At 40.3% G+C, this 18639-nt stretch overlaps 1 protein-coding gene and 1 long non-coding RNA gene across 2 annotated transcripts in view; one reads left to right on the top strand and one right to left on the bottom strand.

Moving 5' to 3' along the window:
* The first annotated feature begins 1564 nt into the window (after positions 1-1564).
* The window catches only part of prss16 (serine protease 16), a 51853-nt gene continuing 34778 nt past the window's right edge, over positions 1565-18639 (top strand). The window contains exons 1-4 of the mRNA XM_043702086.1: positions 1565-2218; positions 6987-7168; positions 13435-13667; positions 17250-17385. Of these exons, the coding sequence (XP_043558021.1) occupies positions 2009-2218; positions 6987-7168; positions 13435-13667; positions 17250-17385 (761 nt within the window). The 5' untranslated portion in view covers positions 1565-2008. The remainder of the gene's footprint in view (positions 2219-6986; positions 7169-13434; positions 13668-17249; positions 17386-18639) is intronic.
* Positions 2127-15557, bottom strand: LOC122555872. Its single transcript, XR_006313381.1, has 3 exons — positions 15469-15557; positions 13130-13227; positions 2127-2195 (listed from the first exon to the last, which is right to left on the bottom strand). It is a non-coding gene; the product is annotated as an uncharacterized LOC122555872 (long non-coding RNA).

The following is an 18639-nucleotide window of genomic DNA, read 5'->3' as shown; positions in this document are numbered from 1 at the left end:
GGAATGTATGAGGGGCCAGAATTGGAGGAGCATAGATATCTGATCAGCCGGGATGCTTCCAGTGGGTGTACAGCACATTGATGCTTGTTTCCTTCTCAGCATGGAGTACCAAATTTGTAGTCCATAAAGCCTAACCCAATCAATTCAATTTAAAGCACATATTGGGTACTGCTTCTTTACTGTGCCTCGAGCAGAAACTTTTATCATTTATCCTCAACTTTTGCTCGTAATAAACATCAGAGTTCAAATTAAGAATAAAGCATACTGTATTTTCATGCAATCAAAGTTATTACCAGGAATCAACACCAACTAAGATTAACTGTTCTTATTAAATCTTTCATGGGATATCATATAATGTTAACTGGTCACCCTAATACCTTTCTGCTGTAATGGAGTAGGATTGAAAATTATGGAAATTATTTTTAAAATATATAGAACATAAATTAAATTAGTATTGTACTGTTGCATAAATTTCTGATCCTCTTAACAGAAAAAAAATTGATAAACTAAAGAAGATGCAAAAAATTGTTCAAGTAATATAACAAAACTTACAGGTTATACCTGCTAGGAAAGTTTGAACAAGATGAAGCTGTCTTCTTCAGAAAAGTGAATGTGAAGTATTGATTATTTGTAAAATAATAAAGGGTTTGACAGGATAAAAGTTCCACATGTGGGGAGTCCAAAACTCCTGGCAATCACTATAAGATTACTGCTACTAGTTAATATAAACTTAAGTATACAAGAATATGGAATTCACTACTGTTCTTGGGAGGGAACTTAAAAAAAACATGGCTGGCTTCAAGGGAAAGCTAGATAGGTGAAGGAGAGAGAATAAAGTCACAGAAGACATGTGGATAGGGTTTAAATGATTTTGGGAAAGTGGTTGAGCCAAAATGGCTTATTTCTATGCTGTAAGTTCAATCTAACTTGGGGTGGGACAGTAGCTCAGTGGTTAGCACTGCTGCCGCACAGCGCCAGGGACCCAGGTTTGATTCTAGCCTTGGGCGACTGTCTGTGTGGAGTTTGCACATTCGCCCTGTGTCTGCGTGGGTTTCCTCCAGGTACTCTGGTTTGCCCCCACAGTCCAAAGATGTGCAGGTCAGGTGAATTAGCCAATTCTAAATTGCCTGTAGTGTTAGGTGCATTAGTCAGAGGGAAATGGGTCTGGGTGGGTTACTGTTCAGGGGATCGGTGTGGACTTGTTGGGGCAAAGGGCCTATTTCCATACATAGAATAGATGTAATTCTATGTAATACATCAGAACAATAATACGTTTTAAAGGTGTATTTGTGAGTTATTCAGATGTTTTGATTATATGCAAAAACGCTAATAAATGCAAATGATTTCATAACACACTTTGACAGCAGTCTCTTAATTTAGATCCCAATTCACTACACGCCCTGGGCCAGCTCAAAATGTCTACTTTCAGAAGGCTGGTAGCAGACTTCCAAAACTCTGGATCTGCGAACAGGACTGGTGACAAAGACCAGCTCATATCCTGATAGCACAGGCTGTTTTAAAAATGTATAGTCCGTTTGAATTCCTGCGCCATAACTACAGACTACAAGGTTATAGCCAGAGTAGCTAGGAATTTAAAAAAATCTAATTGAGAACTGATCTGAGGGATGTGTCCACAGTATTCCGTGGATACGGTCCTTTCTACTGTTAGGGCAAATGGGAAAATAACAGGAGAGAATTATGCAGGGTAACTCTATAATCTGTCAATGTTTAGCAAACGCGTTCATTTATTCTTAGAACTTCCTTCCAACAGCTTTGTGATGTAACTCAGTCAGTTGTGATGCCGAAGCAGTACACAATTGTGATTCTTTCTTTGGCCAATTTTGCTCATCAGTGTGTAACGTTGTGAACCACATGACTGAACAGGATGCGTCTGCCAGATGTCACTGTTCCAGTGACTTGTGTAGCATCAGCTGATCCAAGAAGTTTTTTTTGTCCATTTGATCTCCTCTTCGTGATAAACGTCTTCATACCATGCCTATATCTTTGAATGTGTAGTGACGCTAAATCGGTGATGAGGATAACTCGCCTTGTGTTGTCCATTGTTCTCTTGGTTTCCTGTGAGTGGTGTACTTTAGGTTTTCATAATTCGAGACACCTCCGGATTCTACGGCAGAAGTCACGTTTTAAGGGGAGTGAGCAATGGTTTGTCCAGAGACTGGATCATTTCAACGCCGCTGATGGGAGAGTGTGGAAACAGGTAACCGTCAGTGCATACAGGAGAGAGTTTACTCTTTCAGAGATACAGAGGGTTGGAGTAAATGTCCAACTACCAGGCTAATCCTTTGCTCGTTCCCTGCAGTGTGGCTCAGTGAGAATACACTGTCGTCAGTGCTACATTTGCAGAAAATTTCGCCGATTTCCAATAAAAGAATTGAAATTTGATGAGGCAGTTCAAAAAGAAATCTCGGGCAAATTGTTGTGAAATACTTTACGGAAACTCGATCATCTGTCATGATGCAACCTTATTGAAAAATAATGAAGATAGGCAACAGTTGCTCAGCGAGTGTTACTGTTCTAAATAAATATTGTATATAGTTCCCATTATAAGACATATAAGGAAACATAACTTCTGCAATACGAGGATGATATTGGACATAGAATAATACTGTTTATAGGGCACAAGACCAGGGTCTGGAGCAGTAATCCAAATTAATAGTGTGGGGGCTCACCTTTTATTACCTTTGTGAATTACCTAATATGTATGTAAAAGTTTCTCTCTCGAATTTAAATGGGCAGAAAACACCTCCAATTTCATACAATGTAAAATAATCAAATTATATTTTCTTGTTCTATTGTCTCCTGTGACTTTGTCTCAAAATTGGTTCTGTACAGGAATATCCTGCTTTCAGTAATAGAATGAATCCTGGAACTATGACTTAAACTGAAATTACTTTTATCAAACACAGGAACCTAAGTAAATGGACCAGAAGTAGACCATTGAGCCTGTGGCTGGCCAGATTATACAATAAGGTCACGGTTGATCTGCTTGCATTTCAGATTCCACATTGCCATGTACCCCCCCCCCGATAAGCATTGATTCCCCTGCCTCACAACAATCTGTCCACCATTGTCTTACAAATATTTAATAACCCTACCTCCACCTTTGTGGCAGCGAGTTCCAAAGTTCCACCACTCTCTGAAAGAAAATAAATCTCATCTCTGTCCTGAAAAGGTGACCACTTATTTTAAAACACTGCCCCTTAATTCTGGACTCACTCACAAGATGAAACATGCTTTCCACACTGTCCTTTTCAAGACCATTCAGTGTCCTAGACATGTCAATCAAATCATCCCTAACTCTTCTGAACTCCAGTGGATACAAGCTCAGCCTAACTAACCTGTTCACATAAGAAAACCTACCCATTCCAGTTATCAATTGAGTAAGCCTTATCTGAATTATCCCCAAAGTATTCACTTCTTTTCTTGAATAATGAGACCAGAATTGCATAGAATATTTAAGATGTTGGCTTACCAATTCCCCGTATAGTTGAAGCATAACATTGCTACTTTTATTACAGTTAACATTTCAGGTCCACTCACCCTTCAGTTCTGAGGAAGGGTCACTGGACCCGAAACGTTAACTCTGATTTGTCTCCACGGATGCTGCCAGACCTGCAAGGCTTTTCCAACAATTTCTGTTTTTGTTTCTGTTTTCCAGCATCAGCAGTTCTTTTGGTTTTTACCTTCACTTTTGTGTTCAGTTCCTCTTGCAATGAAGGATAACATCCCATTAGCCTCCTTAATTACATACTGTACCTAAACACAAACCTTTTGTGAATCATGCACTGGGACACTTAAATCCTCCTCTGCAATTCCACTGTTGTTTAAATAATATTCTAATATTTCTTTCTTTCCACCAAAGTGAACAACTTCACATTTTCCCAAATACACCACCTGCCATCAAGGCACATTTTCCCATTTCAATGTATGTATCATGAAGAGGTGTGTCCCCAACCAAGAATTTGTGTAACCAATAAGTTACACAAACATTCATCTTGTGTAAGGCAAAAATAAATAAATACACAAAGACAATTATGGCTCACCATCAATAAGATGAGAAGTAACTTGGGGATAGAAGATGAAGGCCTTTATTCTGTCTCACTTGTTGTTCATTTTAGATCACTTCTTGAATTGTAGGTTTGAAGAATACTTGAATAGATTGTTTGTTGAGGTGGTGCCAATTAAGCGAGCTGTTTTGTTCTGGGTGGTGTCAAGCTTCTTGAGTGTTTTGGGGGCTGCACTTACCAAGCAAGTGGGGAGTATTCCATTACACTCCTGACTTGAACCTTGTAAATGGTGGTTAGTTTTGGGGAGTCAAGACATGAGTTACCTGCTATGGTATTCCTAGCCTCTAACCTGCTCTTTTAGCCACAGTACTTATATAGCTAGTTGAATACATTTCCTGGTCAATGGAAACCCCTGGGATGTTAGTAATGAGGGAAATCAGTAATGTTAATGCCATTGAATGTCAAGGGGTGATAATCATCTCCAATAAGAGAGAATTCCATTATGCCTGGCACTATGCAGTGCTAATGAATCTGGATATTGTCCAAGTCTTGCTGCTTTTGGGCATGGACTGCTTCTATGTCTGAGAACATCAGCAAACATCCTCACTTCTGCCCCAATGATGGGGGAACGATCAGTAATAAAACAGTTGAAGGTGGTTGGGCCAAGGACACTACCCTGAGGAACTCCTACAGAGATGTCCTGGATTTGAGAATGACTGACACCCAAAAACTACAATCATCCTTCTTTGTGCCAGATATAACTCCAACCAACAGATAGTTTTCCCTCTGATTCCTGTTGACTTCAGTTTTGCAAGGGCTCTTTGATGCTGCACTTGGTCAAATGCAGCCTTGATGTCAAGGGCACCTCCTGTGAATACAGCTATTTCATCCATGTTTGAGCCAAGGCTGTAATGAAGTCAGAAGTTAAGAGGCACTGATGGAACCTAAAGTGAGTGTCAGTGAGCAGGTATTTGCTAAGCAAGTGCTGCTTGGTAGCACTGTGGTTGATACTTCACATCATTTTCTGAATGATTAAGAGTGGAAGGAGTATAATCTTTTTAAAAATACTTAGTGCTCATTTAATGAGCTTGAAAGCTTCTGACATGTGTTACAATGTTTGTTGCTTGCTTTGTGATGATTACTGCTCTTCCAAATCTTTCTCTGATAGAGCACATTTCTGGTCAAGCAACTTTTCTCCTCTTGTTCTGTACAAAGCCACAGAAAACTTCTCAACATTATCCTTGTCTACTTAAAAATTCTTACTATGTTGACCATAGTCATATTGCCTTGGGAAATAGATTTGGTAAGTTCATCAAAGCCATGAAAGTCACAAATTGTTTTGTGGATAGACGTGTGTCATACACTCTTCATGGTTGACTGGTTTACCTCCTCCCAAGCAATGTAGTGTAATTAATTTCCTGAATAATGTTGTAGCCCCATCAGAACTTGTGTCAGTTTGAACCTGATGACAAGACCTGCGTCTGTGGGTTAAGTCAAAGATACAATGTCTTTATAGTGATTATCTACATGTATTTTTATGGAGATGTCATCAGATCTGAAGGATGGCCCTAGGACATTGCCCACAAGTTAAAATTAGTGTTTACTGGAATAGCATTTATCCACTAGTCTGTGTCTTATTTTTGTTTTGCTTGATGGCCTATGCAATTGGTATTGGGAGTCAAAATGAACTCGCTCTGGTTACTGCCTTCCTACCAGTTTCATCACATTGTCGTACTTCTACTTTGTGTTTCAAAGTAATGGTTTGCCTCTTCCCTTGAGAGTAGAGGAATCCTTGCCATTTAATGCTCCACCATCATGCAGACTTTACTCGCATAATATAGGGGGAAATAATTAAGCAAAATAAAGCTACATCAACTAAAGTACCAACTAATGTAGCTTAGAAAATTTGCAATGTGTAGAATCTTGCTAGCTGCACACGTTCATATGCACTCCGTGGAAATGTGCAAAATATTGCACATGAAACAAGATCCACTCAAACACACATTCAAGTCTGAGGCTGTTTTTAACTTTGTCAACGGTAAGAATGGGTATAAATAATCTTGAACAACTACTTTGTAACAGGGTAAATGGTATATATAGTGAATAGGTTGGTAGTAACTTGTTAACTTGATGGCCTTCTGCTACTATTGCTTGACCTATTAATCCAGAGACCCATGTAGTGTAATCTGGGGTCTTGGGTTCAAATTCTGCTATAGCAGATGACAGAATATGAATTCAATAAATATCTGGAATTAAGAGTCTAATAGTGACCATGAAACCATTATCAATTATTGGGAAAAACTCATCTCATTCTCTAATGCTCTTTAGGGAAGGAATCCGTCATGCTTACCTGGTCTGGCTTATATGTGACACCAGACCCACCGCAATGGGGTTGACTAATAACTGCCCTCTAGGCAGTTAGGGATGGGCAATAATTGTTGGCCCAATGATGCCCACATATCATGAATAAACATAAAAAATTAAACTCTACTATTGAAGAATTCTTAAAAGTAGGTGAGAACTTAGGACCAATAAAAAGGCCCATCTTGGCAGTACAATTGTCCATCTCTGAAACACATTTTCCATAGCAGACAAGTGCATCTATAAAAAGTGTGGTAGCAGTATCACTGCCTATAATTGCCTGTAAGTTATTACATAAGTTTTTGTCTGACTGATATACTGAAAATCCTTGAGGTTGCATTCTCTTGGTCATTTTCTTTATGACCTTGTGCTTTTTTTGTTGTTGGGGTAACTGAGCTGTACCCTCAAGAAACTCTTTGTTGTAGTTGCTTTTTATTGGTGACAGTGCAAAGGTTTGGTCTAGTTCCTCAGTCTTTCATTCAGTAATTAACTTTTGAATTTAATATTGTTGAAATAATAATGACCGGTACATTTAGAGGAAAAGTCAAGTAAATTTGGCAAGCTAGTGCTGCTCCATTTTTATGTTTACTTTCCCAGAGATTTTATATCAATGATACATTTTATCAGCCTGGAGGTCCTGTCTTCTTGATGATTGGTGGAGAAGGAACTGCAAACCCAGCGTGGATGGACTATGGTACCTGGTTGACATTTGCAGAAAAGTTGGGTGCCCTCTGTATACTCATAGAGCATCGATTTTATGGAAAAAGTCAGCCAACAATGTAGGTTAAAAAGTTGTGCTTGCTTTAATTTTCATTACTGTGAATGATATTTGATTTAGAGCCATAGAGTCATAGAGATGTATAGCATGGAAACAGACCCTTCGGTCCAACCTGTCCACGCCAACCGGATATCCCAAACTAGTCCCACCTACCAGCTCCCGGCCCATATCCCTCCAAACCCTTCCTATTCATATACCCATCCAAATGCCTCTTAAACGTTGCAATTATACCGGTCTCCACCACTTCCTCTGGCAGCTCATTCCATATACGTACGACCTTCTGTACGGAAAAGTTGCCCCTTAGGTCTCTTTTATATCTTTCCTCTCTCACCCTAAACCTATGTCCTCTAGTTCTGGGCTCCCCGACCCCAGGGAATAGACTTTGCCTATTTACCCTATCCATGCCCCTCATAATTTTGTAAACCTCTATAAGGTCACCCCTCAGCCTCCGACGCTCCAGGGAAAACAGCCCTAGCCTATTCAACCTCTCCCTATAGCTCAAATCCTTCCAAACCTGGCAATATCCTTGTAAATCTTTTCTGAATTCTTTCAAGTTTCACAACTTCTTTCCGATGGGAAGGAGACCAGAATTGCATGCAATATTCTAACAGTGGCCTAACCAATGTCCTGTACAGCTGCAACATGACCTCCCAACTCCTGTACTCAATACTCTGACCAATAAAGGAAAGCATACCAAACGCCTTCTTCACTATCCTATATACCTGCGACTCCACATTCAAGGAGCTATGAACCTGCACTCCAAGGTCTCTTTGTTCAACAACACTCCCTAGGACCTTAGCATTTAAGTGCATAAGTCCTGCTAAGATTTGCTTTCCCAAAATGCAGCACCTCGCATTTATCTGAATTAAACTCCATCTGCCACTTCTCAGCCCATTGGCCCATCTGATCAAGATCCTGTTGAAATCTGAGGTAACCTTCTTCGCTGTCCACTACACCTCCAATTTTGGTGTCATCTGCAAACTTACTAACTGTACCTCTTATGCTCGCATCCAAATCATTTATGTGAATTTCTCCTTTTATTTTGTAATTTTTTCTCTTTTCCATTTACTTGGTCACATATCTGAAGTTGAGCTGATGGGTTTTGCAGCCTTCTTCCAGTTATCACAAATATCCCTCCAAGTTAGCAAACTCCACCAATATACCACATTGCCAAAAGTTTGCCATTCCGACATTCACTCTCACCATTTTCTCCTTCTTTAGTGAATGGCCACAGTTCCTACATCATAAGTGAAGAGTCAAGTGGGAACAAATGCAATAATGGTCATTCTCTCATACTTTTTGATGTTCTAATATTCAACATCACCATACTGCTGTGTGCCCAGTTCTTCAAGTGACATCCTCTTATTTTAATTTTAAAATGGTAATGCATTCTATCTCCTGTTTTAACCGATGTATGTTATGCTCCAGCATTAATCAATAAAAGTAATTCTTTTACTCTTTCATTAAATTGTATTAAGAAACTTCACCCAAAAGGCCCAGATTTTGTGCTCAGTGGTAAAGTATGAGCACTTAATGTGTACTTTGCTCATTCCTCTTGTGAGCTTGTCTGCAAAGTTTCCCCTAAGCCAATAGCTATCCAACTGGAGTCGACAACCGCCAAGGTTGAGCATGAGTGATCAATCCAGATTATTCAGGCTGTTGATGAAATAATATGAACAGCAGATGAGGTTGGAGTATAGTGGAGACTGGGCTGTTTGTGACACTAAAAGAAGGGAAGATGCACAGTGGAGAATTGTTACTGATGAATGGTCAGAACCTGAAATGTTAATTCTGTTTCTTTTCATGCAGAGGCTGCCAGATGCTGAATATTTCCAGTTAATTCTGTTTTAATGCTAATTAGCAGGATGAGGGTGAGGTGATGGTTAAGAAGAGGCATGGGGTTTGGGGGTGGGGGTACCATAATTCCGTATAGATAGCATCACCAGATCACACAATCTCTGTCACTGCTGACTCCCTGATACTAAGAACTGTGTCCTCTGTAGAGCTCAAGAGCTGCATGCCAAATGGTTTGATGAGTAGGAGATGCATTGTGTATAGGCTTTCACTGATCTTGACAACATTTGCAGGAGATCATTACAGTTTCTGTGGCACTGCTGACCAGTCCTTAGGGTCAGATGTTGGTCATTAACGTCTCTGTCCACTTACAGTCATAGTCATAGAGATGTCCAATCTGTCCATGCCGACAAGATATCCCAACCCAATCTAGTCTCACCTGCCAACACCTGGCCCATATCCCTCCAAACCCTTCCTATTCATATACCCATCTACATGCCTTTTAAATGTTGCAGTTGTACCAGCCTCCACCACTTCCTCTGGCAGCTCATTCCATACACATACCACCCTCTGAAAAAATTGCCCCTTAGGTCTCTTTTATATCTTTCCCCTCTCACCCTAAACCTATGCCCTCTAGTTCTGGGCTCCCCGACCCCAGGGAAAAGAGTTTGCCTATTTACCCTATCCATGTCCCTCATGATTTTATACACCTATATAAGGTCACCCCTCAGCCTCCGATGCTCCAGGAAAAACAGCCCCAGCCTGTCAGCCTCTCCCTATAGCTCAAATCCTCCAACCCTGGCAACATCCTTGTAAATCTTTTCTGAACTCTTTCAAGTTTCACAACATCTTTTCAATAGAAAGAAGACCAGAACTGCACGCAATATTCCAAAAGTGGCCTAACCAATGACCTGTACAGCCGCAACATGACCTCCCAACTCCTGTACTCAATACTCTTCAGTTTGGTCCTTAAGAGCATCCATTCGGCATGGATAGGTTGGACCGAAGGGTCTGTTTCCATGCTGTACAACTCTATGACTCTATGATTATATTTTCCACCCTGGAATCCTCTCCTTACCTTGGTGTTCATTTTCCCATCATTTACATTCTACCAATATTATTCCCATTGGGAGGACCCGTCCACCTTTATGAAGAGACTGTTTGCACTGTATGATATCTGCACAATGCTCCACAGCACGCTGCACCCACTGAATGAATGGGACACTCAAATTTCTAGCCAACACAATCCAAAGCTGAAACTATGCTCTGCACCTTCTCGGCAGCTGTAACACTGTATCCTACTGTTCTGTTACCCTGAAGCACTTGTACAGTATGATCTGCCTGTAAAGCACGTAAGATAACACTTTTCACTACACCTTGGTAAACGTGACAGTAACGCATCAAATCAAAGTGGAAAAAGCTTATATTAAAATTATGCAAAAGGAAGGCCACACAAAGATTGGGAAATAAAGATGGAATGGAGGGGGGGGGAGAGAGAGAGAGAGAGAGAGAGAAACAGAAAAATGAGACTGACAAAATAATTACAACATTTTGTTGAATTTATTCTCTAATTTTATGCTGAGGGAGAAGAATGAGGGGCACGGATAGAGTGAATTGCCAAGGTCTTTTTCTTACAGTGGGAAAGTCCAGAACCAGAGGGTATAGAGTTAAAGGCAGAGGGAAAAAATTAAAAAGGGTCTGAGGACTATTTCCCACAAAGGGTGGTGTATGTATGGAATGAGCTGCCAGAGGAAGTGGTGGAGGCTGGTACAATTGCAATATTTAACAGGCCTCTGGATTGGTATATGACTAAGAAGCGTTTAGAGGGATATGGGCCAAAATCTGTTGTGGGGAGTTTGAAGAGAAGCTGATCAGAGAGAACCAGCATTGATTTGTTCAAAATGGGTGTCTTCTCATGGATTTGGTTTCATTCTTTGAAGAGAAGGATGGATTGCACCTGAATTGGAAGGGGACTAATATATTGGCAGAGAGATTTGCTGGAGCTGCTTAGGAGAATTTAAACTATTAAGGTCAGGGGAGGTTGGGACTCATGGAGATAGTGAGGAAGGAGATCAATCTGAGACTGATACAGTTGAGAAAAGAAGCAAGTCAACTAGTCAGGACAGGCAGGGACAAAGCAGAGAACAAAGTAGGACTGATAAATTAAACTGCATTTATTTCAATGCAAGAGGCCTAACAGGGAAGGCAGATGGACTCAGGGCATGGTTAGGAACATGGGACTGGGATATCATAGCAATTACAGAAACGTGGCGGATGGACAGGACTGGCAGCTTAATGTTCCAGGATAAAATGCTACAGGAAGGAGAGAAAGAAGAGCAAGAGAGGAGGGGGAGTGGCGTTTTTGATAAGGGATAGCATTACAACTGTGCTAAGGGAGGATACTCCCAGAAATACATCCAGGGAAGTTATTTGGGTGAAACTGAGAAATAAGAAAGGGATGGTCACCTGATTGGGATTGTATTATAGACCCCCTAATAGTCAGAGGGAAATTGAGAAACAAACTTGTCAGGAGTTCTCAGTTATCTGTAAGAATAATAGAAGGTTATGGTAGGGGATTTTAACTTTCCAAACATAGACTGAGACTGCCATAGTATTAAGGTTTTAGATGGAGAGGAATTTATTAAGTTTGTACAAGAAAATTAACTGATTCAGTATGTGGATGTACCTACTAGAGAAGGTGCAAAACTTGACCTACTATTGGAAAATAAGGCAGGGCAGGTGACTGAGGTGTCAATAGGGGAGCACTTTGGAGCCAGCGACCATAATTCTAGGATAGTGAAGAAGGCGTTTGGTATGCTTTTCTTTATTGGTCAGAGTATTGAGTACAGGAATTGGGAGGTCATGTTGCAGCTGCACAGGACATTAGTAAGGCCATTGTTGGAATATTGCGTGCAATTCTGGTCTCCTTCCTTTTGGAAGAATATTGTGAGTTGAAAATGTGTTGCTGGAAAAGCGCAGCAGGTCAGGCAGCATCCAGGGAACAGGAGAATTGACGTTTCGGGCATAAGCCCTTCTTCAGGAATGAGGAAAGTTTGTCCAGCAGGCTAAGATCTTAGCCTGCTGGACAAACTTTCCTCATTCCTGAAGAAGGGCTTATGCCCGAAACATCGATTCTCCTGTTCCCTGGATGCTGCCTGACCTGCTGCTCTTTTCCAGCAACATATTTTCAGCTCTGATCTCCAGCATCTGCAGACCTCACTTTCTCCTCGAAGAATATTGTGAAACTTGAAAGGGTTCAGAAAAGATTTACAAGGATGTTGCCAGGATTGGAGGATTTGAACTATCGGGAGAGGTTGAATAGGCTAGGAACGTTTTCCTTGGAGTGTTGGAGGCTGAGGGGTAACCTTATAGAGGTTTATGAAATCATGAGGGACTTGGATAGGATAAATAGACAAAGTCTTTTCTCTGTGGTGGGGGAGTTCAGAACTAGAGGGAATAGGTTTAGGGTGAGAGGGGAAAGATATAAAAGAGACCTAAAGTGCAACTTTTTCACACAGAGGATGGTACATATATGGAATGAGCTGCCAGAGGAAGTGGTGGAGGCTATTATAATTGCAACATTTGGAGGGATATGGGCTGAGTACTGGCAGGTGGGACTAGATGGGGTTTGGGATATCTGGTCAGCATGAAGGATCTGTTTTCGTGCTGTACATCTCTACAACTCCAGGCGATGACTAAGATCAAGATTGGAACATCTGTGAATATTCCTGTCCAGAAGGCATTTGCTGAAGTATCTCATTAGAAACAGAAAGTTAACTTTGAACCCAATGAAATTGAAGGAAAGTTATTTACTTGTTTAGGAAACTGGATGAGCAGCAGCTGACAGTGTAGGGACAATGGAAAGTAAGTGTCAGTGTAGGTACTCTGCTTGGTAGAATGTTACTGACAGTACCCCTCTGATAAAAACCCAACCCGATAAAATATCTGAGTCAATAGTGTAGTGGTGTTATCGCTAGACTATTTAATCCAGGGACCTAAGCAATGTTCTGGGGACCTGTGTTTGAATCATGCCATGGCTGACAGTGAAATTTGAATTCATTAAAAATCTCGAATTAAGAGTCTAATGGCGAACCCGCAACTGTCGATTATCAGAAAAAACCCACCTGGTTCACTAATATCCTTAAGTAGAGACAACTGCTGACCTTACCCAGTCTGGCCTACATATGATCCAGATCCTCAGTAATGTCATAGACTCTCAAATGTCCTCTGGGTAATTAGTGATGGGCTTGCCAGTGATGCCCACATCTGTGAATGAATTAAAAAAAGACAAAGATTTGTGCTGGAGTCTTAGCTATACACCGTGTGTAATACTGCTTCAGATATTAGGACAGAAAATCTAAAATGTGCTGTTGGCATAGATGGCAGCATTGTAAGTCATGTCGATGGCAGCATAATATTGCCTTACTCTTGTTCCTCCGTTAACCCCCATACTGTGTGGTAATTTCCTTTAAGGGATTTGAGCGTTTCAAATCTTCAATACCTCCGTAGTGATCAGGCACTTGCAGATCTTGCACACTTTCGAACTAAGATGGATGTGAAATTGAACCTTACACAAAATAAATGGATTGCTTTTGGAGGTTCTTATCCTGGATCTCTGGCAGCATGGTTTAGACTGAAGTACCCACATCTGGTCTATGCTGCTGTTGCATCTAGTGCACCAGTCCAAGCTGTTGTCGACTTTCCAGGTGAGTGCTGTTATAGCATTATCCAAGCTATAAGTATTATTTCTCCTCCACTGTCCAGATAAAACTGACTTGATGAAAATGAAAATTAGGAACATTAATTCTCATTGTTTTCATTTTTTCTGATTTGGTATAGAGTAGTGTTTGAACTTGAAGCTTCCTAAACTGTATGATTGAGAACCATGTCTTGGTGTTTATCCATTATGCTATTAATTGAGCTGTCCTCTCAGGAAGGTGTAAAGGACTCTAGGGTACTACTTGAAGAAGAGCTGGGGTTTTCCTGATATCTCTATGTGTAATTCCATGGCCAACATTAGTTGATCAGCTGGATTCTTTCTGCTCTTTATAGTGTTATTGAGGTCTACAGTACAGAAATAAGCACTTCAGTCCATTGAGTCTGTGGTGGCTAAAAACAATCACTTGACTATCCTAATCCCACTTTTCCAGGATGTGGCATCTAGCTTTGTATGCATTGGTATCATAAGTGCACATCTAAATGTTTCCATCACCTTCACTACTACCTGGGTGAAAAGATTTTCCCTTATAGTCCCGTTAAATCTCCTGCCCCTTACCTAAATCTATGCCCCGGAAAAGTTCTTTATTGTCTACTCATTTTATGAAGTCCCTCATAATTTTATACGTCTCAGTCATGTTCCCCTCAGTCTCTTCTGCTCCAAGGAAACATCCATTTAAATCCTTCCTATAATGTTGGTTCCCGGACTGCACACAATATACTAGGTGCGGTCTAACCAACATTTTATACTTCCAGTATACCCTCCCTGCTCTTAAACTCTATGCCTTGCTTAAGAAAATCAAATATTCCATATGCCTTCTTAACCACTTTTTACCTCTCCTTCTATCTTAAGGAACCAGTGAACATACACACCGAGGCCCCTGTGATCTTTGGTGCTTCCCAAAGTCCTAATGTTCATCATGTGGTTGTTGCCTTATTTGTTGTTCTCAAGTGTATCACCTCACACCTATCCAGATTGAATGCCATTTGCCACTGATCAGCTGATAGGCCATCTAACTATCTATCATCCTCACTGTCATGATCAAATGATGTTAACCAGGTGGGTCTCATAGAATATGAGTTCCTTGATTGGGGCTGTTAACCTGGGCAGGCATGGGATTGATGCTGATGGGAAATGGACAATGGATGGACGGTACAGGATGTTGTCGGGGCCACCAACCCTGAATCCAGATTGGAGACTGCTGCAAGGATAGTCGAGTGCTGAGGTCCAATGTTTACAGGGCTCATCTCACTTCTCCAATATTTTAGACTAACTACCTCTGACCTCTCACACCACAAACCACGTCACCAATCACCTTTGTTCCATCATCAAGTATTCAGAATTAATTAACCATATAAAGGTGCAAGTTTACCTAGAGGTGGTGAGGGGATAGGGAGAAGGGCACGTAATGGGGAAAGTCGGCCTTGAAGAGAAACAATTTACTCCTTACCACCTTAGAATTCAGTGCTGGGTGGGAAAATCCATTGAGGTCTTTCTTGACTCACTGGCAATTGAAGTCCTTAAGTGGTCCATTAATGGTCACATATGAATCTCGACTCAACAGCTCCCCGATCAATAGGTTTCCCAGCATCATAAAGATAAGTGGGAACTGATTGGGAAACCAAACAGCTCACTTGTGGCTTCCAATTATCTCAACCCATGAACAGTTGGAGGGACCGATGCGTTATGTGTGTAGCTTCCAAAAGCCAGTTCTCTGTTCTAGCCTCTGATTCCCCCTGCCCCACTATTCCCAACACCCACTCCTTGAGGAGAAGATAAAAATGACTTACTCTCTCACCACTGGATCATCCAAGGACTTGTCCCTGACCAGCAGACCTTAGGATTCAGAACCTGCCAGCTTCTGATTGGCCAGACCTTCTGGTGATCCAGTATGCCAGTATCAAGGGCTGTGGTAGGTTGAGATACTCACCATGCTTCCTATCAGCTTTAAATGAGCTGATTGGGTAAATTCTCTCAGTTGTGGAAGTGGCTTCTTTGTCTACACCTAAAATGATTGTCCCAACATTTTGAAAAAGGTCAGAAAATCACACACATAGTAACAATAAAACTACAAACATGTTAATCAACCAGACCTTCTCAGTGTCAATGTCAGAGGCCATAAACAATAAATATCTCTCTATGTTGAAAATAAACACTGACCATTGATAAAACAGATCACAGAAAATTGGCTTATTATAGCAAGATTTTTCCTGTTTGTCAGCTCTGTTAATAAAATAGTCTGACTCGATCAAACACACATTAGGAAGGCTATGAGGAACCATTTGGCGTGGATTGATGGTGTGAGTTGGTATGGAGGGAACATGGGCAGGCACGGGTAAGATCATTTGACTTTATCCTTCAAACAATTCCCACATCCAGGCTATGATTCATAACATCTCTGTGGGATCATAACCATGAGTCACAGAGAAACTGACCCAACTCCATCTAAGTTTCAGGGGAGTACAAGATCCTTTCTTACAATGGAGCAAGCCAGCTAGGAGTGCAGAGTGTGGGCTTGCTACCCTCCCCATTATCACAAACTAACAGAAACTGGGGGCACTAGGAATGGAGATGGAGTCAGGTTCCACCCTCCATTATTTAAATCCCACATCCCCCCCAAACTTTTTTCCATGGGGGCGGCACAAAAAGCCAGGCCTAAGTTTGAATGCAGTACACATTGACGAAATAAAAATCATATTTTTCAATGTGCAAAATAACACGTATCATTTCAATGAGTTGACAAAACAAAGGTACCATTAACTTAAAACAACTTGAACTAATAAACCTCGTTTGTAGGAATGCTGGAGTGAAAATAGTGCTGTATTGGTGATTGATTTTTGAGGCTGTTGTTAAATGCGTATTATTAGGGCAAGAGTGAAGAAACTCACTACATTTGGAGTCTATGGTTTACCTGATGATCAAAAAAAAAGAAAAATCTCAGTTTATCTTCTAGATTTCACAATATCAGGATGTTCTAAAGCATTTCACAGCCAATGAGGTACTTTTGAAGTGTGATTCTTGTAAAGCAAGGTCTCACAATTGATATTGAGATAATCATCCAACTTAATATATTTTACTGGTGTTATCTGTAGGATATATATCAGGTAAACAAACGCAGTTAAGATTACCAAAAGAACTTTATCAAACCTGGAACATACCTAGCCTGACTTTGAGTGTCTGATCAAAAGCAATTGGAGCAAACAGATTATTCTCATCTAATGCACACAGTACAGTGTTAGAATATTACGTGAATTTCTGTGACAGATTTTAATTAGTATGATTCAATATCAGGAAAGTTAAGGCCTTTTTGTCATTTTTCTGAGATTCTCTTCATTGGTTGAATTTCTGTAGCTGATTGGTTAAAAGAAGATTGTGCAACATTGTCTTGAGTTTTTCATTTGTCAATCTAGATGTTAAATGTTGGGCATGTACCTGACTGATTGCTTTTATATATATGCTTGAACTTTTTTCTGGAGTTTACCTGCCAATTCAATGAGCATTTGTAATTCCTGTTAAATTGACAACAGAAGAATTGGAAATAATTTGGGACTTCATTTTCATTATGTTTCAGAGTATTTAGAGGTTGTTAATTATTCTTTGGAAAATTTCAATACTCCATGTCCTCTGCTGGTGAAGGATGCCTCTGACACTCTAATAGAGTTACTGGCAAATGCTAGCACATATAAACAGATAACACGAGATTTCCAGTAAGTATGGAGGATTTCAAAAACATTTGGCTGTAACATGAAGCATTCTATGAAGTTACTTGAATTTATTTAAAAGTAAGTTGCAATTAAATGTAACAAACCCAGTATTCTGTTCTGTAATATTTATTTGCTGTCAGGCTGACCCTTTCAAAAGACAACACAGGGTGAAACTGTTGAACGTCAACAGCTTCAAAGTTCATAAGATAATTACGAGTGAAATTGGTCTGTTGGGGCACTCTGGATATCTTTAACATTTCCTTCATTTGGCATTCAGTCAGTTCTTAAATGACATTTTTGTCTTTACTAATCTGATGTGGAGGAGCTGATTTTGAACTGGGGTGGACAAAGTTAAAAATCACACAACATCAGGTTATAGTCCAGCAAGTTTGTTTGGAAGCACTAGCTTTCGAAGCACTGCTCCTTCATCAGGTAGCTAGCAGTTAGTATTTCCAAATAAACCTACTGGACTATAACCTGGTGTTGTGTGATATTAAACTTTACTAATCTGATTTGACTTGTATCTGTGATAACCTGTCATACCAATACAACATAATCTTCTACACACACACAGGGACAGACACACATACACATAGATACGTGCTTAAAAATAAGTAGGATTCCGTGCAAAGTATTATTTAAGTAGTAATACTTTATGAACAATCCTCTTTTAAGGTGCCTCAGTCTCAAAGTGAACAGATTAGCAAGTAACAACCTTATCTATAACATTGGACACTATTGGTGATTGAGACACATTTAAATTTATCTGTTTTGAAAACTGTGCTTTTTGAGTTTTCACTTAAACTCACCAACATCACCAAAGTTCAAATCTACCTTGAACGAGAACAGTTAGATTTGTTTTTAAACATTTGTTTTAAAAATTGCTTTTAAGTTATATTCCTTAATATAATTATTTTTGAGTTAAAAAAAAGAAAAATGAGTTTAGCACAGAAAGAAAGTACTTTTAATCATCAGGCTGCATTATGTGAGACAAGTATTCTCTGACCCCTTAAAAAAAACTTGGTCATGCCCTACCCATAAGAAACTAGCTGTCCTCTATTTTCTGCTGAGAGGGTGATCCCCTCTGGGAAAAAAATCAAGCCTTTAAAAAGCTGTCAAACAAGCCAATTTGCTGGCATCTTTGTAGACCCAGTACTGGTCACTGTTAGGACCACAGTTAGTCCCTGAAGAAAAGCAGTTACTGCAGTCCAGATTGAAGTCTATTCAGGTGGATCGGCAGAGCCCCTTGCAGTGGGG

The sequence above is a fragment of the Chiloscyllium plagiosum genome, chromosome 13 (assembly GCF_004010195.1).
Source record: "Chiloscyllium plagiosum isolate BGI_BamShark_2017 chromosome 13, ASM401019v2, whole genome shotgun sequence".
NCBI lineage: Eukaryota > Metazoa > Chordata > Chondrichthyes > Orectolobiformes > Hemiscylliidae > Chiloscyllium > Chiloscyllium plagiosum.
The sequence above is the reverse complement of the archived record's forward strand: the minus strand, read 5'-3'. Positions and strand labels throughout refer to the sequence as shown.